The sequence below is a fragment of the Zeus faber genome, assembly GCF_960531495.2.
Source record: "Zeus faber genome assembly, chromosome: 22".
Lineage (NCBI taxonomy): Eukaryota > Metazoa > Chordata > Actinopteri > Zeiformes > Zeidae > Zeus > Zeus faber.
Genome location: NC_137209.1, coordinates 19,206,157 through 19,229,956, shown reverse-complemented (window position 1 = coordinate 19,229,956; position 23,800 = coordinate 19,206,157). Strand labels below are relative to the sequence as shown.

Here is a 23,800-nt window from a genome sequence, read left to right as displayed (position 1 = left end):
ATATTCCACCATATTCCTGTTCATATTCCTGCTCATATTCCACCATATCCCTGATGATATTCCACCATATTCCTGTTCATATTCCATCATATTCCTAATGATGTTCAACTATATTCCTGATGATATTCCTGTTCATATTCCACCATATTCCTGCTGATGTTCTTATTCATATTCCACCATATTCCTGTTTATATTCCTGCTCATACTCCTGCTCATACTCCACCATATTCCTGCTGATATTCCACTAATATTCCTGCTCATATTCCACCATATTCCTGCTTATATTCCGCCATATTCCTGTTCATATTCCACTAATATTCCTGCTCATATTCCACCATATTCCTGTTCATATTCCTGCTCATATTCCACCATATTCCTGCTGATATTTCATAATATTCCTGTTTATATTCCACTAATATTCCTGCTTATATTCCACTAATATTCCTGCTCATATTCCACCATATTCCTGCTCATATTCCACCATATCCCTGATGATATTCCTGCTCATATTCCACCACATTCCTGCTCATATTCCACTAATATTCCTGCTCATATTCCACCATATTCCTGCTCATATTCCACCATATTCCTGCTGATATTTCATAATATTCCTGTTTATATTCCACTAATATTCCTGCTTATATTCCACTAATATTCCTGCTCATATTCCACCATATTCCTGCTCATATTCCACCATATTCCTGCTCATATTCCACCATATCCATGATGATATTCCACCATATCCCTGATGATATTCCACCATATTCCTGCTCATATTCCACCATATTCCTGCTCATATTCCACCATATCCCTGCTCATATTCCACCATATCCCTGATGATATTCCTGCTCATATTCCACCACATTCCTGCTCATATTCCACCATATCCCTGATGATATTCCACCATATTCCTGATGATATTCCTTTTCATATTCCACCATATTCCTACTCATATTCCACCATATCCCTGATGATATTCCACCATATTCCTGTTCATATTCCATCATATTCCTAATGATGTTCAACCATATTCCTGATGATATTCCTGTTCATATTCCACCATATTCCTGCTGATGTTCTTATTCATATTCCACCATATTCCTGTTTATATTCCTGCTCATACTCCTGCTCATACTCCACCATATTCATGCTGATATTCCACCATATTCCGGCTGATATTTCACCACATTCCTGCTGATATTCCACCATATCCCTGGTGATATTCCACCATATTCCTGATGATATTCCTGTTCATATTCCACCATATTCCTGTTCATATTCCACCATATTCTTGCTCATATTCCTGTTCATATTCTTGATGATATTCCACCATATACCTGATGATATTCCTGTTCATATTCCACCATATTCCTGCTGATATTTCATCATATTCCTGCTGATATTCCACTTATATTCCTGCTGATATTCAGCCATATTCCTGCTGATATTCCCCGAATATTCCTTCTTATATTCCCCGAATATTCCTGTTCATATTCCACAAATATTCCTGCTTATATTTCACCATATTCTTGCTCATATTCCTGATGATATTCCACCATATTCCTGATGATATTCCTGTTCATATTCCTGTTCATATTCCATCATATTCCTAATGATGTTCAACCATATTCCTGATGATATTCCTGTTCATATTCCACCATATTCCTGCTGATGTTCTTATTCATATTCCACCATATTCCTGTTTATATTCCTGCTCATACTGCTGCTCATACTCCACCATATTCCTGCTGATATTCCACCATATTCCGGCTGATATTTCACCATATTCCTGCTGATATTTCATCATATCCCTGATGATATTCCACCATATCCCTGATGATATTCCACCATATTCCACCATATTCCTGCTCATACTCCACCATATTCCTGCTGATATTCCACCATATTCCGGCTGATATTTCACCATATTCCTGCTGATATTTCATCATATTCCTGCTGATATTCCACTAATATTCCTGCTCATATTCCACCATATTCCTGCTTATATTCCACCATATTCCTGTTCATATTCCACTAATATTCCTGCTCATATTCCACCATATTCCTGTTCATATTCCTGCTCATATTCCACCATATTCCTGCTGATATTTCATCATATTCCTGTTTATATTCCACTAATATTCCTGCTTATATTCCACTAATATTCCTGCTCATATTCCACCATATTCCTGCTCATATTCCACCATATTCCTGTTGATTTTCCATCATATTGCTGTTCATATTCCTAATTCTAAACCCACCAGGCACCTATTAGGGATGTAGAGGTCCGAGCTCCTTTTAGAGATCCGGCTCCTTACGAATTATTCTGTAAAAAGATTTGTTCAATTTGTTTGTTGTTTTTCAATTGGTGTCACAAGATTCAGAGGAAGAGTCGCGTTTTGGTTCTGAGTTGTGATTCGAATCCTCCCGAGAATCACTTCATTTGGATCATTTGCTGCAGTGACTCCAGACTCGGGACTCATCTAACGAGTTGTTCGCGACGAACGGCTGTTTTACCGACAGCTCGCCTGGACATCCGGGAAGGGGCGTTCCTCAAGGCTTCTCTCCCCGTTCTCCCTCAGGGTTTTTGGGAGGTTTCACCCCCCCTTCCCTGTCTTGACGGTTCAGGGTTCGGTGTCAAATTATCCTTTTTGCGTTTCCCTCTAAAGTCCTCTGAGAAGGTAACTGACAGAGTTAAACAAACAGGCTTTAGAGGACTTTGAAATGTTTGCTCCTCAGTGATTTAGTTGGGAGGGGGGTTGTTACAGCATTTGTGGGGAAACAACTGTTTTTCTCAAAAAGGTTGTGCAAATAAATCCCAAAACGACAACGCCTGCGACATTCACCTGGTTCGTCGGATCCGTCGTCGCAGTCGCAGAAGTCGTCGTTCACCTGCTCGAACGGGATCATTTTGGAGCCGTCGATGCACAGGAACGACTTCCTCTCTCGGTAGAAGCGCTTGTCTGTTACAGAATTACCAAAATATTATTAGGATTTAAAAATAAAGGATCCCGCCGCCCACCGACGATGGAGACGGTATGAGGAGCACATGCATAACGCAAATACACTCAATGGCCGTTTCTTCTAAAGTGCCACCTCAAAGTGTCAAGTATGTGATTTTTTTTTTTTTTTTTAATGATCTTACGGTTTGCCACTTTAATATGCATGATGATGTTTAACACAATTTAACTACATACACACTCTGTATGCACATGACATACACACTGCATCCACATGACATGCTCACGGCATACGCAATGCATGCACATGACATACACACTCCATGCACATTGCATGCAAACTGCATACACACTACTATATGTACACACTGATATTTACACACGACATGCACACTGCATGCACATGACATACACATTGCATGCACACTGCATGCACACTACTATATGTACACACTGATATTTACTCACGACATACACACGACATGCACTCTGCACAGACGCCGGCACGCGTCATGCCTGGCGCCATGTGCGTTTGTTTACGGCGCGGTGTACGTGCTGAGGAGGAAGTTACCCACAGGAAAGGGAAATCCCTCTCAGTTTCCGAGCGTCTACGACAACAGAGCACAACGCCGCGGTGACGATGAGCTGCCACCGCATGGCAAGGGCGTCGGGGTGTCCCGCCGGGCGCTCCGCAATCACGGCCACCCGCACCAGCACAGAGCCGCCAAGGACTTCCTGAAACGGCGGGTGACGCGGGCAATACGTCACCAGGTGGAGCTCTCGCGACAATCAACGCGAATTGTTATTATTATGTTATCGGCGGTTAATGTTTTTTTAATATAGTTATAGTAATACTGGTAGTTTGTTTATTCATGAACCGAACTGATGAACCAAGTTAATTATGAAATTATTAATTGTCAAATATTTTAATAGTTATCGACGATTAAATACGAATTCGTTATGACGAAGTGGCGTTATCGCGAGAGTTTCCGTGACTTGAACTCGACAGTTCAACAGCAGCTTGTTTCTTTTTAAACACAATTCATATTAAAATATTTGATTAAATCCTGAAAAAGTTATTAATGATGAAATATGTATTCATTATTTATCAATATTTAATAATGATTATTTATTCAATTGTTAAAATAAAGTATTAAAAAAAAAATAATTACCAAATACTGGATGTTTTAACCCCTGAAGTGGCTTTTTATTATGATGGTTTTTTTTACTTGTATTTATTCATGTATTCGTTAAATCGTTTTTTTTTTTGATAAACAATATATTTCTATATTGTGCAGTGTTACCTCATCATATATATCAATATCTCAATATTTCATCCTGCTATTTGTTTGACCAAAAGCAAATAAATCAATAAGTGAGCTGCAATATTGTGGTAAAAAAAAGCGACACTCTGGATATAGTAATACAGAATTAACCTCCTCATTATTTAATAATTATTTAAAAATGAAAAATGTTTTTGTTTTTTTTTGGCCGGATAAACTGTGGTGACATGTGATGACCAGAAAATGCAAATAAAATGTTTCTATGTATATTAAATGTGTGTTTCTGGAAGAAGACCCTACATATAAATAAGATAATAATTAAATTAAATTAAATTAAATTAAAATAAATAAAAAATCAAAAGACAGCAGGAGAACACACAGACCAAATAAATACGCAGAGCACGTTGTAATGCTTTAATAATTAACAATCTTTATACAATGTACACAAAAATATGAAAACAGTTTGGAACAGAGCGTCTCCAGCGGTCCCCGGTCCGGAGCTCTTTGGCTTGTGCGGCCGCGGCGTCAGAGGCGTTTCTCGTGGTCGTGGTGCGCATACGCCCCCAGCGCCTCCTTGCTCTGCAGGTAGGACAGGTCCCGGATCATCCCCGGGAAGGAGGGGTCCAGTGGGGGGCGGAACGGGAAGGCCGGCACCACCCCGGAGCTGACATAAGGGGACATGAAACCGGTGATCCCACCCGCACCGCCGCCACCGCCTGAGGAGTAGGCCAGTCTCAGGGGGTTGATGCCGAAACGGGGGCTGAGGGCGTACAGGGCGTCGCCGCCGGTAGGGGGCGCTGCTGCTGCTGCTGCTTCTGCCGCCGCATGGAGAGGGGAGAAAGCAGATTTGGTCCCCACAGCTCCCGGTGTTCCCAGTGTCCCCAAATGCGGCCTGTGCAGGTTGGCGTTGGCGTGCCCGGTTATTAAAGCTGCAGTACCAGCGCCACCACTAGAGGCAGGCTTCCTCTCTTTGGCGCCGAGCAGGAGCTCGATGGCTTTTACGATGTCGCCCTTGCAGTTCTTCACCACGGCCTCCAGGGCGTCCCTCCTCTGGTGGGGGAAGATCCGGGCCATGACCTCCGTGGGGTCCCGCTCCTCCTCCTCCTCCCCCTCCTCCCCCTCCTCCTCCTCCTCCTCCTCCTCCACCTCCTTGTTGTTGTTGTTGTTGTTGTTGTTGTTGTTGTTGTTGTTGGAGACGCGGGGCCCCGGGTTCGATTTGGTTCCCCTGGGCCTCTCCGACTCGCTCCCAGAACCGGAGCCGGAGCCGGACTCGGAGCAGGTGGGGGACCTGGGGCTCTCCGACCGGTGGCAGCAGTTTGGGGATCTGCTCCCGCAGTCGTTGTCTGAGGCCGTGGTGTGGAGCGCAGCGCAGGCGTGGGGCGCAAACAGCGTGCGCCCCAGGAAGCCGCCGTACAGGTCATACCTGCTCACCAAGCTGTCTCCTGGAAATATGGACAAAATAAAAACATTAAAAAATAAAAATAAAAACAGGGTCGTGTTCTCGGCATTTCACAGGTCACATGGGGGGGCGGTTTTATTATTATTATTACTTCTACTACTACTACGACTACTACAACTACTACTACTATTATTATTATGGTTTGGTTTTGAAGGTTGCAGATAAACTATCTATGACCTGTGTTGTATTCCCTGGCTGCCGACAGCACAGTTTATACAAAAATCGTTGTTGGAATTACTTTTTTTATCATTTTTACAATCGTCATGTATTTATTCTTATCATGATTTATGAATATTTTACCCATAGAAACAGTAAAAACTAGAATGCAAATGACCCTCATGCGAACAACACATTATCCATCTATTTATTTAACTATGTATTTATTTATTTATGTATCTCTCATTAATTTTTTATTTCTCTATTTATATTAGATGCATCTGTTTCTAATTGATTTATTATCTAGTTATACATTTATTTATCTATTTCCCATGTGTTTCTGTATTTATTTTACTGTTAAGGGATTTGCTTATGCATTTATTTATCCATTTACCCATTTATTTATCCATTTACCCATTTATTTATCTATTTACCCATTTATTTATCTGTTCATGCATTTATTTTTGTGTCCCTTTATTTATTTACCCGTGTATTCAAATATCAACTCACCGTCCTTTTTACTCGACGCTCCGCACAAATCAAAGCTGAATGTTTTGGGGGGGCCGCTGCCCGGCGCTCCAGCAGGTGACCCCACACCGGGTGACAGTCCGGTCACCGCGGCCGACCCTCGGGTCACACCGGGCCCGCCCCCGCCTCCTCCGGGTCCGGTGTACAGCAGCTGGAAGTCCCGCGCCTCGCTCTCCTCCTGCGCCTGCTGCCGCCGCAGCGCCACTTGCGCCGCCATGACGCGCTGCCGCTCCGCGATCAGCGTGCACTTGGCGCACACGCAGTCCCTCCAGCGGCAGAAGCGCTTGTGGCCCTTGAGCGCCGACACCACGCCGTGGTTCCTGCAGCGGGCGCACTTCGGGGTGCGGGGGAAGCCTCTCTCCAGGGCCGGTCCGCCGCAGGCGGCGGCGGCGGCGGCGGCGGCGGCCGCGGCGCGCAGGAAGAGCGGCGGGCCGCGCAAGAGCGACGGCACCTGCAGGGCGCCGTGGCCCGCCAGGCCCAAGGGTCTGATGCCGCTGTCCATGGATCCACCGGCTCCCTGCGTCCAGAGCCGCCTTGTTGTCGGGGTCCAGGTCCCTGAGCTGCCTCTGACTGGCGGCTCGGGCCCGGCCCCGGCCTTTAAGAGCCTCCCCGGCAGGTGGTTGGACCTGAAACTCAACACCACCTCGTTGCCGCCCCCTTCCTGCTCCACCCTCTGGTACCCTGTCATGGAGGTGGTGTTCTGGGGTGGGGGGGGGGGGGGGGGGGAGGCTGGTCCGGGGTGCAGCCATGCATGGTGCACGGTGATGGTTGAAGGTTTCGGATTTATGTTGGGACTTGTTGCCTCTTAGACCAAGACTGTGTGTGTGTGTGTGTGTGTGTGTGTGTGTGTGTGTGTGTGTGTGTGTGTGTGTGTGTGTGTGTGTGTGTGTGTGTGTGTGTGTGTGTGTGTGTGTGTGTGTGTGTGTGTGTGTGTGTGTGTGTGCGTGCGTGTGAGTGTGTGTGTGCTTGTGTGTGTGTCTCAATAATAAATAGGTATTGACCTGTCGAAATAAAAGGAAATAATAATAATAATAATAATAATAATAATAATAATAATAATTATAATAAGTTACACATCACTGTCATAAAACACATTGATCCACCAGGAACATAATTAAAGACAGTCAGAAAAAAATTGAGAATACAAATAATAAAACAGAATAAAAGTGAATTGAAAAACAAATAAACAATACAACGAAAAAAATAATTAAAAAGTATAAAAAAATTATTAAAAATAAAATAAAATAAAATAATACAAAAAAATACAAAACAGAAATAGTCAAATATACAAAGATACACAAATATACAAAAGCAAAACAAAAACTTCCCAAAACGGGTTAAAAACCGCAGCGTTGCCTGGGGGCCCCTGGGCTCTTTTCCATTCACAACCGTTTTTAGCCCAATAAAGGACCGGTCAGGGGACGCAGCGCGGGGTGTGATTACCAACCTGGTTATTATTCCATCTGTCGAGGCGCTGCCCCCGAAACCAGGCGCTGGGTCGTCGCAGCCCGTCGTACATTTCACTCGGAGTTGGTACGACCCAAAGCGGCTCCGGTTTCCCCCGGACGGCTCGTGGTCGTCGCCCAACGACACAAACACGGGGCGAGACTAAACATCGCCCCGGGCGATGGTCGAAAAACACACGGATCCATAGAAACGGGTGTGTACATGTTGCCAATTATTCTATTGTCAAACTTCCATTGTTCTTTCTGTTTGGGTTGTGTTTTTTTTGTTTTTTTTTGTGAAACTGGGAACTTGCTTCATATGCCTAATGGACAAAGGTCAATTTTGACATTTTTCCTTGTTTATTTTTGGATTTATTTTTAGTTTTTTTGATTGTTTATTAATGCGTTGTTAATTTCTACAATAGGTCTATTGTATATTGTCATTTTTTCACTTTGCTACTTGTCTGAGACGCATTTCTTCAATTTTTGCAGATCGTTGACGAAAGGTGATTTGAATGATGAAAATGGACCAATTTTCAACATGGCTAAAGGTTCGAAAAGATTCGAAAAGTTTCGAAAAGATTCTAAAAGATTGCTAAAGATTCTAAAGATCCTAAAATATTCAAAAGTATTCTAAAAGATTCTGAAAGATTCTAAAAGATTCTAAAAGTTTCTAAAAGATTCTGAAAGATTCTTAAGGTGGTAAAAGATTGTAACGGATTGTAAAAGAGAAAATCACTTCTCATCCCTTGCTCTTCATCCTCCCTCTCTTCATCATACTGCACCTCTCATTCTCATCCCTCTTTCACCCAATTTATTTATCATCTCTCTCTCTCTCACCCCTCTCTCCATCATCCCTCTCTCTCATCATCCCTCTCTCTCTCCATCATCCCTCTCTCTCTCCATCATCCCTCTCTCTCCATCATCCCTCTCTCGTCATCACCCTTCTCTCCATCTGAATCTAATCTTCTCACCGTGTCTCACTCCATCAGACCTCCAAGTGATGGTTTCTTATCAGCAGCGTGCGCACATACCTGAACGCGCGCACACACACACACACACACACACACACACACACACACACACACACACACACACACACACACACACACACACACACACACACACAGTGTAGAATTAGTGAAACAGAAATGCTCCAGATAAGCAGAAGAGTGGTCGTAGGGCTCGTCTCTCCATCCTTATCTCAGATGCCAACGTCAACACAGAGCGCCCGTCCCAAAAAGATGGAGCGATAGAGGAGATGGAGGAGCGCATTTGCTATTTATTTATTTTTTTCCCCCACTTTTCTTGAAGATTGGGGGGCATGGGTGGTGTTGCTTCGCGCCTGGCCGGTTTCACCCAGGCACATTCAGGATCACGTTCTGCCTCTTGGCTCATATGGAGCCAGAGGGATGCATGCTGGGAGCCCAAACCACAAATCTCCCAAATCTGTATTATTATTATTTTAAAACTAAGCATGCTCTACCTGCCAGGTGACAGCGGAGGGGGGGATTTTATTTAATGATACGACAAATGTGAAAACATTTAGTTATATATACAGTATTTTATGAGGGATAGTGTACAGCAGGGGTTCCCAAACTGGTCAGTGGCCCCCTAAGCAGGGGGTCCGTAGCAAAACAATATATATTTTTTATTCAATTAATTAATTTTTACTTAATTTTATTTCTATTTTCTGTTTAACATCATATACAGGAGACTGCATATTAATATATTTTTATAATAACAAATACAAAACGTATACCAATTATTGTTATACTATGATATATTATTATTATTATTCAAATAAACAACATCATAATAAAAATATGAATAATATTCCTGAATATAATAATACTTTTGACATATTTCTTCATATTTTTATACTCAGTATTCATGCTTTGCACTTTTTGTCAGCGCGGTGCCAGTGAAATGCGAAGGCACAGATAAAGAAGCTTGGATCAGATTAGTCAGAGAAGATGACATTCAGGATCTTCCCGTCTTAGACACGGTGTTTGACCAGAGCCGGGCTTTATCATCCGCTCACACATCCAGCACAACGTGATGACGTCCCTGCTCGTCCCAGCGCGTCCCGGCGCGTCAGAGCGCTGGGAAAGTTCAAATCATAATCATAATCATAATCATAATAATAATAATAAACTTCATTTATAAATCAATCTTTTTAGACACAAGGTTCACTTCACAGCGGTTTATCATCAGACTGTTTTGAGCGGCAACTCAATGAGATCAATGGACTCAGAGGTGTTCAACCTGGGGGTCGCGGCCCCACGTGGGGGTCACTTGATATGCACACGGGGTCTTGGGGGAATACAGAAGATTGATCTTTGATCTAAAAATGTAGTTAAATATGAGTGTATGCATGACCTCTATAATCCCTGTGGAGCACACTCAATGTTCCATGATGGGATAAAAGTAGAGATACAGTAAGAAACTCCACATGAAACAATTTGTTATTTATGGGCTAAAGAGTAATTGTGATATAACATAAAATTATTGGCGCTGGCTCCAAAATAATAATAAAAAGGTTTAAAAAACAAGAAAATTGATCACACTCTCAAATTTCTAAATATTCTCAAAGATTGTTAAAGATTGTAAAATATTGTAAAAGATTGCTAAAGATTCAAAAATATTGCTCAAGATTGTTAAAGATTTCTAAAAAATTGCTACAGATTCCAAATTATTACTAAAGATTGCTAAAGATTCTTGAAGATTGTTAACAATTATAAAATATTGCAAAAGATTCTCAAATGTTGCTAAAATTCTAAAAGATTGGTAAAGATTGCTAAAGATTCTAAAATATTGCAAAAGATTGTTAAAGATTGCTAAAGGTTCTTAAAGATTGCTAAAGATTGTTGAATTTTGCTGAAGATTCTAAAATATTGCAAAACATAATTAAAGATTGCTAAAGATTCACAAATATTGGGAAAGATTGTTAAAGATTCTTAAAGATTGCCAAAGATTCTAAAATATTGCGAAAGATTATTGAAGATTCTTAAAGACTGCCAAAGATTGTCAAATATTGTGAAAGATTCTTAAAGATTGCTAAAGATTCTTAAAAATTGCTAAAGATTCTTAAAGATTGGTAAAGATTGGTAAAATATTGCAAAAGATTGTCAAATATTGTGAAAGATTCTTAAAGATTGCTAAAGATTCTTAAAGATTCTTAAAGATTGATAAAGATTCTAAAATATTGCTAAAGATTGCTAAAGATTCTTAAAGATTGATAAAGATTCTAAAATATTGCAAAAGATTGTTAAAGATTCTTAAAGATTGCTAAAGATTCTCAAATATTGCCAAAGATTCTTAAAGATTGCTAAAGATTCTTGAAGATTGGTTAAGATTGCTAAAGATTCTGAAAGATTCTAAAATATTGCTAAACATTCTGAAAGATTCTAAAATATTGCTAAATATTCTTAAAGATTGGTAAAGATTCTTAAAGATTGGTGAAGATTGTTATTTACTTGTATCAATCTGTTTCTTACTGGCCCCAAATTTAATTTGTAACACATACTTTTCGTGGTGCTGGCTCCCCAAAATGAGAATAAAAGGTAAACATAAAAGTTAAGGAACATCGGTCACGCTCTCTTGCTGTTGTCGTGAGAATTTCGTGACCAAAGGAAAAAAAAGAAAAAAGGTTTTGTTTTCCGTCCTTTGTGCACACACCTGTACATGTGAATGGACTTTGTTCCAATTCTTCCCCGCTCCCTGCATCTCTCTCTCTCTCTCTCCCCCTCTATGCGTCCTGCTATCTCTTGGTATCTCAGCGTCCGTCCTTCGCTACCTCTGCGTACCTCTCCATTCACTATCCCTCCCTTTTCCGTCACCCCTCCTTTTCTGGCAGCGTTACCGGTGGTCCGCTCCAGGCAGGCATCCATCAGGGCCCCTCACTTCGCCTGGAGATGCCTGAGTGACGCTCAACAATAGCAGAGCAAAGACAGCCACGTTTGCTGCTTAGGGTGCGTGCACACACACACACACTCACACACTCACACACGCACACACACACCCTGAGTGCATACATACGTATATATTAGCGACGAAAGGTTCGTCCTTTCTTCCAGATCCGGGTTCTCGACGAGCGACTCAGCGAAAAGAGTCGTTCGATTTGTTCGACTCGTTCCTTGGCTTGGGTCGGTCGGCGTAACGCAGACAAGAAAGCAGGCGTCCAAGAGGACATCCCGAACGATGGGGAGTCAGAAATAATTCAAGTTCAAATTATTATAAATGATTACGGTGAAGGGATACAAACTGTGGATCACAAAAAATATTTTATATATTATTATATTTTATAATATTCTTAATATTTTAAATTCTCTCAAAAATGTAATATTTCACACAAAAATGTACTTTTGTCAAATGTATTGGTCATAAATCAGTCACATTAAATATGAATTTTGCCTTTGGACTTTAATTTAGTCCTCAGCACTTGTGAGTCAAAGATTCCCTTTTGCCAGAGTGACTCCAGACTCCAGACTCATCTAGATTTGTTCGCAATGAACGAATCGTTTGCAGTCTCTGTCACTTATGTGATATATATTGTGCATATGTGTTTGTTTGTTAATTTGTCCTGGATTACTGTGAAACCTGGATTCAAAGGTCTGAAATTGTTCTTAGTCCACTTTAACTCTGGGCTGGGAGTCTAATGCGGTGGTCCTCAACGTGGGGTCCGGGGACCACGGCAGGGGTCCTTCAAGAGCCTCATCGGGGGTCGCCAACAAGACGCCAGCACAATTAGAGAATCTACAATTAATGATCTTTTTGATCCCGGTTTCACTGGTATCTCCGTAACTTTATTAGCAACAGGTATGGAAGTTCGGACTAAACCATATCGAACAATAACAAATGTTCTCCGACTGGGCTCCGTGGCCTAAAATGCGAAACTCAGGCTCCGGTATCTGAGGAAGGCTGAGAACAACTGGTATCCTGGTCCAAAGCTGACGAGGCGGGGGACCATCAGTACTTTGAAAGGTTCTGGTCGGGTTCCCGTGAATGCAACCTTCTCTAAACTCTCAAACAGGTTTGGGGAGAAGCAGAAAGTTTCCCATTCTCCGCTCCCATGGCTACACTCCATATTTGTTTGCTCCTTTGTTTAACGATACACTAACGAGGGCGAGAACAATGCATAACTGAGTGGCAGAGCGTTCCGGAGAGTCGGGTTCCCTCGGCGCGTTATCTTCATAAAAAGTGTGACACGGGAAGGAGCGCCAGCGGGAGGCTCCGACGGGGAAATGGAGGCTCTACTGACAGACGGAATGCAGAGGGGTGGAGCTGCTCTTTTAGCGCTTGGCAAACACAACCTGAGCACTTTGGGGTTTGGCTGTGCTCTTACTGGACAATAACAAAATCAATGAGCAATAAGGGCATGGATGGTGTATATGGATGGTGTGTATGGATGGTGTGTATGGATGGTGTGTATGGATGGTGTGTATGGATGGTGTATATGGATGGTGTATATGGATGGTGTGTATGGATGGTGTGTATGGATGGTGTATATGGATGGTGTGTATGGATGGTGTGTATGGATGGTGTATATGGATGGTGTGTATGGATGGTGTGTATGGATGGTGTATATGGATGGTGTATATGGATGGTGTGTATGGATGGTGTGTATGGATGGTGTGTATGGATGGTGTGTATGGATGGTGTATATAGATGGTGTGTATGGATGGTGTATATGGATGGTGTGTATGGATGGTGTGTATGGATGGTGTGTATGGATGGTGTATATGGATGGTGTGTATGGATGGTGTATATGGATGGTGTGTATGGATGGTGTGTATGGATGGTGTGTATGGATGGTGTATATGGATGGTGTGTATGGATGGTGTGTATGGATGGTGTATATGGATGGTGTGTATGGATGGTGTGTATGGATGGTGTGTATGGATGGTGTATATAGATGGTGTGTATGGATGGTGTATATGGATGGTGTGTATGGATGGTGTGTATGGATGGTGTATATGGATGGTGTGTATGGATGGTGTATATGGATGGTGTGTATGGATGGTGTGTATGGATGGTGTGTATGGATGGTGTGTATGGATGGTGTGTATGGATGGTGTATATGGATGGTGTGTATGGATGGTGTGTATGGATGGTGTATATGGATGGTGTGCATGGATGGTGTGTATGGATGGTGTGTGTATAGGTGGTGTATTTACTGGTGTATTACTGAATAGTTTGGGAGTAGGGATGTACTCATGCCAATGGCAGGTATTGTATATGGGTCTGAGGATAAAATGGGAAGAATACTATCAATACATAAATATGATGAAAAAGTGATCAGTCCATCCCTCATAGTAAAGTAGCTGGACTTAGCATAGAGGTAGAGTAGAGGGAGAGTAAAGTAGAGGCAGGTAGAGTAGAGGTATGGTGGTGTCGAGGTAGAGTAGAGGGAGGTTGAGAGAGGTGGTGTAGTGGTAGAGTACAGTAGAAGGAGGTAGAAGTAGAGGTATAGAGGGCAGTAGAGTGGAGTAGAGGTAGAGTAGAGGTAACGGGAGTTTGAGAGACTTGGTATAGAGGTAAAGTACAGTAGAAGGAGGTCGAGTAGAGGTATAGAGGGCAGTGGAGTGGAGTAGAGGTAGAGTGGCGTAGAGGTAGCATAGAGTGGAGTAGAGAGTTAAAGAGAGTTGGTGTAGAGGTAGAGTACAGTAGGAGGTAAAGGCAAAGAGGGCACTAGAGTGGAGCAGAGGGAGAGTGGCGTAGAGGTAGAGTAGAGGCAGAGTAGAGTTGAAGGAGGTAGAGTAGAGGTATAGAGGGCAGTAGAGTGGAGAAGAGGTAGAGTGGAGTAGAGGGTGGTAAAAAGAGTTGGTGTAGAGGTAGAGGCATAGTGGGTGGAGGGGTGGAGTAGAGGAACAGTGGCGTAGAGGTAGAATAGAGGGAGGTAGAGAGAGTGATGGTGTAGCGTAGAGTATAGTAGAAAGATGTAGAATAGAAGGAGGTAGAGTGAAGTAGAGGGAGGTAGGGCAAAGGTACATAGAGGGAGGTAGAGTAGAAATAGATTACAGAGAGGTAGATTAACTCTACTCTTCCTGTGCCTTTACTTTTCCGCTACCTCCCTGTACCCCTCCTCCATCCCTGCTCTACCTCCTTCTACTCTACCTCTAGCTCCCATCTCTCCTCTACTCCACCTCTACTCTACCTCCCATCTCTCCTCTCCTGTACCCTACCTCCCATCTATCCTCTACTCTACCTGTACTATAGCTCCAATTCTATCCCATCTCCTACCCTACTTTCCATCTCTCTTCTACTCGCCACCTACTCTCCCCTCATCTCTCCTCTACTTCACCTCTACTCTCCCATCTCTACTCTACTCTGCCGCCCATCTCTCCTCTACCTCTACTCTACCTCCCATCTCTCATCTACTATACCTTTACTATAAATCCCACCTCTCCTCGACTCTAGCTCTACTCTGCCTCCTATCCCCTATCTCCAATCTCCCCTCTACCTTTACTCTACCTCCAATCTCTCCACTACCCTACCTCCCATCACTCTTCTGCTCTACCTCCACTCCACCTCCCGTCAACCATCTCCTCCACCCCGACTCCACCTCTCCCCTGCTCTACCTCCCATCTCTCCTCTGCCTCTACTCTACCTCCCATCTCTCCTCTGCTCGACCTCTACTCTATGGGGAAATTAGGAAATCAAAATCAAATCAACATCTTGACAAAAACATCTTGATTACATTGTTAAATTCATTCAGATAAGGAAATAATAGTTTGTAAAACTTGCATTCGTAGTTGTTTCTCTGCGCGTCTCATAAGCGTCAATGTCTGACGACTATCTTTCAAAGGAGGAAACACGACCGACAAGTCGAAAGGGAATCCGAGTGGAGGCGCAGCAGGTGGAGGTGGTGTAGGCGACGGAGAAAGGTGGAGGCTCTATCAGATGGACTCTGGGGAGCAGGAGACATCAGCGCTGAGCATCTCTGGCAGCTGTTCTGGGAAAGTAGCACTGCAGCGACAGACAATAACAGCTTGGAAATTGTTAAACATGGCCACTGATAGTGAGGCTATCAACCCCCAAATCAAGACAGGAGCTGCTACGGAGATTAAAGGAAGTACAACACGGAGATTGGAGTCTGTCTGTATATACGTGTGCTCCTTGCTATTGGATTATCTGTTTTTGCACTGGATGACATTATTCATTACAGTACGTTATTACATTATGTCATTTATAGGGCTGGGGTGTTGTTTATAAAATTACGATACCAGTACCAAACCCAGTGAAATGCGTTAAATGCCACCACTCCTCCCTATCCAAATTATTTTTACACGGATACATTTTGAAAGTGTTCAAATGTTGAAATATTGACGAAACAACTGTAGAAAACTGTACAATGAAGTATTTGGGAAGTGTCGTTTTTAAACAAAAAGCCAGTACAGGGGGAATGACGACAGCGAGGAAAACCCCTTCCACTGTGGATATGGACACCTGACTGTTGTTTCAAGACGGACCCGAAAAATTGTGAACCTGCCCTTTAACAGAGCGTTGTAGCGGCTGCTGCGGTAGTGAGCCAATCACACGTTGAAATAAATCTACAAAGGCTTGCGCGGATTGGCTGGCTTGCAGCTGCTGAGCCAATCACACGTCGCATGCTCATGGGGTCGACATGTCAGTGCAAGTAGGGTCCGGGTGTCATGAGGGACGGCTGGTCATTTTACACATTTTATGAATACAACACTGTTTTAGAGGAAATTTGCCATTTACAAATCGCCTACATTTGTCGAATTTTCTTATTTTTCCGCCGCTTATTTTATGCGTTACAATTCACATTTAGGCCGATAAGTAATAGACTGAGGCTGAATGAGAATCTTTCTTTCTTACCTTACGTTCAAAACTGACTGTGCATCAATGGTCAAAGTGCAGATATTCCACGTTGAATATTAGGAAAGCAGGCAAATTTGCCTTATTTTGAGGTCATAACCCCGAGGACGAATCTCAAACGTGTCTTATTATCTCACAGATTTCATGTGGTATCCCTGGTTCTTCGCCCCCAACGTACCTAGACAGCGATGAACCGTTCTCACGGGGAGCCACTGAGACACAATGGCCACAATGGCACCTTTATTTTACTGCATTTAAGCGGGGGGGAGCAATGTTTTCCTTTTGCTCATTGTTCGCCTCCTTATTTATATTTGAACTATCTTGAACTGTCTTGTAGCAGAAATAAGAAGCCTTCAAGTCTTGAAGGAAGGAAGCCATGCGGGAGCGCTGGCAAAAGCCCAAGCTGTCACTCTGAACGGCGACCCGAGAAGACGCGCTCAGGATAAGCTTTCGCGCCGGTCGCGCCGCCTTCCCGCGTCTCCCTCCTTCATGGATCGAGGCTTCATACCTGAAATTCAAACTGGGCTTCTGAACTGCGGCAGAAGGGACTCCTTTTCCAATTTTGAATCCGCCACGGTGGGGTGGGAGAAATCGCTTCCCCTGTGCTACCGTTTGTTGGGTGCGGACCGCGGCAATAAGCATGTTTGGGGGAATGACACCTGGACGCGGTTGAAAGAGGAGCAGATAACAATGAACACTAGAGTCTATTCACAGCTATCGACTGCAAAATGCTGGTTGCATGCAGATCCAGCTCAGATAAAAAAAACAAAACAAAAAAAAAAAAAAAAAAAAACCCACAAAATAAAAGTAGTGACCAACAGGTGTGAACAAAGCCAGGCCTTTCAAAAACAATCCAAAATGAGGGAGATCTGATGCTTTTTGAAGCTCCTACTCCGCCTCCCTTTGGTGACGGAGAAGGTAAATAGGGTTTTCCTTTATCAGTGTAGATGTTGTATTATTGTGCAACCGTCCCGACGTTAATGCGGGCGTTGGATTTCAACAAGTGCAACCTCGCAGGTTCACAGGCTCGGATAATTTATCTGATTGCAAAGCGGGTGGCTTTGATAGAGATCCTCCCCCATGGAGCCGCTGGAGGGTGTGAGAAAGAACCTGAAAGTCCCAAAACTGTTTATAAAACCTAAAGAGGCTTAGAAATGCAGCGTTGGTGAGTCGAACGTAATGAGCATGAAATGAATATCGCACTGTTAAGTGTAGTACTAGTGACACAATGAACCTGTTATTTCCTCAAATATAGCTTGGCGGGAGGATTACAACCATTGGAAAGATATTCCACAATAACAAGCACAGCCTCTAGTACGACCAAGTGGGCGGGGGGGGTATTGATGTAAAACATTGCATTTGGGCTAAATATCCCGAGGCCCAAACAGACATTCTGAGCCCAAGCGGGGTAATTTCATTTGCACGTGGGGTCAAAAACAAAATCAATCAAACAGGTTTGAATTGTGTCCATGCTCTACCATGTCATGGAAAAGTGGCCTCTGTGACGCTCAGACTCACAGGAAGCAGTTGCGTAGTAACGTTATTTTCGAGTACAGATGGATTGTCATTTAGGCCAGAAGTGGTTGGGGAGGTGAAGGTTTGGGTGCGGGACTGCGGGGAGACCACCGATAGGGACATTCGGCCTCAAAGAGTTTCCGGAAAACCGTCCAAGGGGAGAGCAGGACACGGCCCGAGCTGCTATCAGCGAGGGTGGGGCAGAGGATGTGGTCGGTGGGGTCAGCGCCTCCAAGTTTGAGGCCACGCGGCGCTGGCCGGGGCCCAGGGGGCCTGTCCCCTCTGGGTGGGGAGAGAGCAGCTGACCCAAGCGGAGGTGCTATCTGGTGGGGTCGCATTCACGAGCGGGGGGTAAGAAGGAGCGCAGGACTGAGGGATCCTCACTGCCGACGGCGAGGGGAGGCCGGGGCCGACCCAGGAGCCCCTGTGGGAAGGGGGGGGGGGGGGGGGGGCGGGTGCGGCACGGGAACGCCTCGGAATCCCCCAGGAAACACCCGAGGAAGTTGCTGGGGAAAAGGACGCCTGGGCCGCTCTGCCAAGCACCGGGCCCGGAAATTTGTCGTACTCTCCAAATGCCGTCGGTACCAAGAATTTTGGACACAAAATGGGATCCTGAGCCAAAAAGGGTTGAGAACCGCAGGTCTGAGAGTTCAGCGAGAGCTCAGCGAAAATACCGCAGGGTCGAGGGGATTATAGTTCGGAGCCACGGGGCAGCGGGGGGTACCAACTAGCGAATGAAACTGGCCCGCCATTGCATGAAACGATAAACTTGTTGCTCGGTCATTTAAGTCAGGGCTTCATCAAGTCTACAAAACAACATTCTAACCATATGTTGATGCTTTCTTGCTAATTGCCAGAACGCCTTCATTATCTGTAATGATATAGGTTACCGACGTCTCGGTTTGTTTCAAGTCGAGTGACGGTGTTTAAAGGCTGCGTCGACACCCAGTGCCATCAAAACATGACAAACACCAAACGCCACCTGCCGCTCATAGCCCCCCCCCCCCCCCCCCCGGCCCGAGCGGGGTCACAGCAGGGTCGCGGGCGGGGGGGGGCTTCTAATTTTGGGATCACGGCTTAATGAGAACCACGAGAGAACCCGCTGGTGTGAACAGGAGGGGCGAGGCGGACGGAGGAGCCGGCACAAAGGGCGGCTTAGCGCTCCTCTGATCTGCCTGAAACTAAAGAGCCTCCGCTGGGTCCCCATTGTGGACCTTCTCGTCGGGCCCCGCCTCCGCCTGTAATGACGAAACCTTTTCAGAAGGGATTAACCCCAGATTGGCATCTTCTCCCGTTAAAGAAAAAAAAACAAAAAACAGGTACTCGTGTTTGTTTCATTGGGTTTATGTAATTTTGCGAAGGTTACGCGTGGTATCGCACTTTTGTCCACGGACGCCCATAAGGAAGGCCTAGCAGGGACAATAACTAAATGAATATCCATTGAAAGTAGGGCCCGGCAATATATAGTATCGTATACATGGGACTAGGTATTGCCTGGGATTTTCGGTTATCATAACGTCACAACACACTGCAGTTTAAACGTTGCCTTTAAGGCTTTCGGAACTCCAGAGACTCTCCCCGTCGACTAGCGGCTCGGCCGCGACATCCGCCGTCGCTGATGGCCGCTTTCTTGCGCGCAAACACCTGACGAGCGCACGTCAGTCGCACCCGAAGTACCATCACGTTATCGGCGCGAAGGTTAGCGCTCGAAAAACATCGGCCCCGGTTGAGAGTTTTCGTGACGGGAACTGAGGATTTCAGGACGTTCCCACAAGGACCGGTCAAGGGTACGAGGGCTTGTTTCACTCGGCGATACATCGATATCGTGACATCAGGCTGAGATCGTGGTGATAATCGTAGCATCGCAGTATGGCTGGTTATTGCCGTTGGGGCTCTAAGGCGCTCTGATCGAACGCCTCTACCTGCTCGGACGCAACATCCACGTTACTAATGCTCCGTTTTTTCTTGTGTAAACATCATGAATTGCCCAAAATGTGGCGTTATCAGCGCCAACGTAAATACAATGCAGTCCCCTTTCCGGAGACGCTCCCACGTGGGCCAGGCAAACGGACCGCTTTGGAAAGTTACCAATTTTCTAAGGGTCATTTGGGGACAATTGTAGTAATTATTCCCCCCCCCCCCCAACCGCCTCACGTTAATCCATATTTCCTCTCTTCCCACTGAGCAGGCAGAAGGGGGGGGGGGGGCTTTAGCGTTCGCCACGAAAGTTGACAAATTCCCCTCGGAGCGTGGCTTTGATCCTATCGGGCACGGCGGGGGCGCGACCTCCCGGGGGGCCAGAATTGTCTTTACCTCCCGCCGGGTCTGGCTTGGCTCTGGGCTGGTGCCCCCTCACTCTGCCTGGATTTGTTCTGATTACCGACATTCAGGTTTCCTTAAATACGCCCCCCCCCCCCCCCCCCCCGTCTACCAACTAACACAACAACCCACCCCTCGCTCCCGAAAACAGCGGGAAACTTCCTCCGTGAGTAAATGAGATGAAAGCCGTGAAAAATGGTCGTTTTCTCATGGAGAGCCTGGCTTGGCCCCGACGGGGCCCGACGGAAAGAAGGAAGGAACGGCGGAGAGGGGCGACCAGCGGCGGCGGTCCGCCTGCAACACAAGCGACGCGGCCGCACCACGGGGGGGGCGTGACGCCCAGGCCCCATTTTGAGGAAAAGGAGCCCGGTTGCGGAGAAGGAGCCTGCTGGGAAAAACGCAGACTGTGGGGTTTTCGGACACGGTTTTCCGGCGATACCTTTCATTATGGGATGTAAAAACCGAGCCGCTGGAGATACACTTTGCCGTTTGTTTGCAAAACCACCCCCCCCCCTACAAAAACAGAGAAATAAATAGATAAATAAATAAATAAATAAAATAACAGAAAATATTATATTTTATCATAATAATTCAAATTTGTGTGATTTATAAGTGTCCATCTTCTGACGTCCATTAGATAATATTATAATATTCAGCGATTTTTTTATTTTTTATCTTTGTTAACCTGTTTCCATATGATCCTAAATCAAATTACATAAAGCCAAGTTTGTACCACTAAAAAAAACGAACCAACAAAAAAAAAAAAAAAAGAAATGTAAATTACTTTTTCATTACAGGATGTAGAAGCCGAGCTGTGTGAAGAGAAAACAAACAAAGTTAAAACAAGGTAAAACAATACTGAAATACTAATAATAATAATTACTGCGGGAATGTTCAACTAATGTTTTTCTTTGTTGGTGAACTTTTTTACCGACTTAACTGAGATATCAACTCAACGCTGCCGCTTACTCTCAGCTGAACAAAGTCATTAAGTTACAAAGGCACAGTGTCGGCGACTTCCCCAAAAACCCTTCTGGGAAACAGTTGGCTTGTTGTTCCTAATCCTCCGGCAGGATCGAGCCGGCGTCATTGGAACACGATACGCGCAGCGATGCCAAGGCCAACGGGGGCTGAAAGAACAACACCCCGGGGAAGCGAAAAAAAAAGGAAACAGTGAAAGGTCGACAACCGAGTGGAGCAGGGGTCACAATAAAAACGTCGCGATTTCCAAAAATGCTTCGGGAACGCGTGTGATTTCAAGGCTGCAGGGCACGTGGCCGAAAGAGCCATGCTCAGGGCGGCGACACTCAAAGTCCCCAAATTCCATTCAAAACCTTTTCATCAGAGGGTCCGTCACCAACAGCAGAAACAGCAAACAGAGGAAGCACATGCATAACGCAAATACAGGTTATGAAGTTCCAGCTGAAAAAAAGTATCAAATATGGGATTTTGGAAAGAAAATAATCGTTAATTAATGAATTATGTAGGAATCAGACTCAGCTTAGTCAAAGACAAGAAAAAAAGAGTTTGGCATTTGTATTGCTAGTGGTATATTCTGTACAATAATAATAATAAATATAGCTGCAGGCAGCAATGCACACTCTGCGTAACTGTTTTAGGTAAGTATTACAGTTTTCTTGATGATTTTGTTTAATGGGGCACAATTTACTTAACATATAAACATCAAACGTTGTGGAGTTATGTTGTGCCGTTACATACATGGAATATTGTTTTAGAATTTTGTAGCTGACCTTCCGGATAAGTAAATCGAATGTAGTTACGTCCATGTCATTTCATGAATCTGACGTTTTTGGCACTACGTATGAAACGTTCCCAGTTGAAAGAGTCGTCAGTTATAAATAATTGGTCCAAACTGCTGAGTTTATGGTTTTGATATTGTTTGAAAGTGCAAAATAGAGTTATTAGAAAATTAGTACAACAAATGACAAAACAAGTCAGATCAGTGTTTTATTAAACAATCTGGCCAAAATAAGTGAATAAATATCACACTATTTATAAAGATCACATGTCAAATACTCAATAAATGTTATTAAAGTGGAAATCTCAAGAAAATAAAATCAATGACAAATTGTATAAAATTGTCAAAGTAAACAGTGTTTATCAACATTGTGTTATACGTAGTGTTTTAACTAAGGAAAACAATGTTCACAAATTGAATTTTTAAAATCACAGCTTGATATTTGTCATGTATGTGGTCCGTAAACTAAGCCACTCTAAGAAAGGTAAATAAAGAACTCATTCACATACATTCCCTATTTTTTACCATTTTCTCTGACTTGGTCATGTCAGTCAGCGTGTTGCTCTTGTTCTCTGACACGGAAGGAGTCACCTCTGATAAACTGTCGTTGGACGGCGGTAATGTTTGTCGTCGAAGTTGGTCATGTTGTATTTGAAAAGGTACCGTTTGCACGACAGACCTTGTAAAAGTTACTGTACTTGTTAGTTACGGTGTGTTTTTGATGGAATTCATGTCTCCTTTTTTTTTTCCACTGGGTGTGTCACAATTTTCACATATTTGGTGTCGTTGCGCGTCGGTAATACCCGCCCGTCGTCCGGTGATTTCAAATACAGGTTGAGTTCAGCAGAATTAATTATTGCTATGACAGAAATGCCGCCTGACAGACTCGCTGTCGCTGTAGTGAGCTACAGAACCAGTCGGTGCGTCATATTGATTCAAAACCTATTGTCATCCTTGCGTATGAATCAACACTTGCATACCACGACCCCTTTTTGATAACTGCACATGTATTAGCAGAGATAGTTGATAAACATGCATCATCATTATTTAACAGTGACTTCTTAAGTGCTCCATCAATTGGCATCGCAATACCATCCAACGCAGAGTCACACTGCTTGACAGCAACGCAGCCAGTGAATGGACTGCACGCGTCATTTTGGAACGTCGTCCTCAAAACCATTTGTCTCTTCCTGGAACCTCATCGTTTATTCTACCGGACTTTTTCATCTCCTGATAAAGATTATTTCCTTTCATCAAAACATCATCTTGGTCCTTTTTGTGTCCATGTGCAAACATTCTGAATTTGGTTTTTCCAGAAATGCTGTTAAACTCGTAGCTGCACATTGTTTATTAACACAGGGACGTATAGGGAATCAACACTTACATTGAAAGTATTTTCATTAACGATTTTTTTCCACAGTACTTTACTTCAATACTTAATAATAATAATAATAATATAATAATAATAATAATAATATTTTTGCATTGTGACTGACCTTGACGACTGGATTTTTGGACAATGGTTTCTTTAT

General features: G+C 43.9%; 2 protein-coding genes across 2 annotated transcripts in view; both read right to left on the bottom strand.

Moving 5' to 3' along the window:
- The window catches only part of LOC307247520 (glucosidase 2 subunit beta-like), a 226,374-nt gene extending 222,722 nt beyond the window's left edge, over window positions 1-3,652 (bottom strand). The window contains exons 1-2 of the mRNA XM_080023681.1: window positions 3,536-3,652; window positions 2,847-2,963 (exon numbers count right to left, since the gene is read on the bottom strand). Coding sequence (XP_079879807.1) covers window positions 2,847-2,963; window positions 3,536-3,617 — 199 coding nt within the window. The 5' untranslated portion in view covers window positions 3,618-3,652. The remainder of the gene's footprint in view (window positions 1-2,846; window positions 2,964-3,535) is intronic.
- A 1,084-nt stretch (window positions 3,653-4,736) lies between these two features.
- On the bottom strand, window positions 4,737-6,982 carry LOC307247443 (doublesex- and mab-3-related transcription factor A1-like). The gene is made up of 2 exons (XM_080023596.1): window positions 6,369-6,982; window positions 4,737-5,685 (listed from the first exon to the last, which is right to left on the bottom strand). Exons 1-2 carry the CDS (start codon window positions 6,886-6,888, stop codon window positions 4,769-4,771), a joined length of 1,437 nt encoding a protein of 478 aa, XP_079879722.1. The 5' UTR covers window positions 6,889-6,982; the 3' UTR covers window positions 4,737-4,768.
- Window positions 6,983-23,800: the final 16,818 nt, after the last annotated feature.

What these genes read in the sequence shown, in the direction of transcription:
- LOC307247443 (XM_080023596.1), bottom strand. Translation starts at nt 6,888, where the DNA reads ATGGACAGCGGCATCAGACCCTTGGGCCTGGCGGGCCACGGCGCCCTG. An exon ending in AGCGTCGAGTAAAAAGGACG is followed by an intron (nt 5,686 to 6,368) that starts GTGAGTTGATAT and finishes CCATATTTCCAG; the next exon opens with GAGACAGCTTGGTGAGCAGG.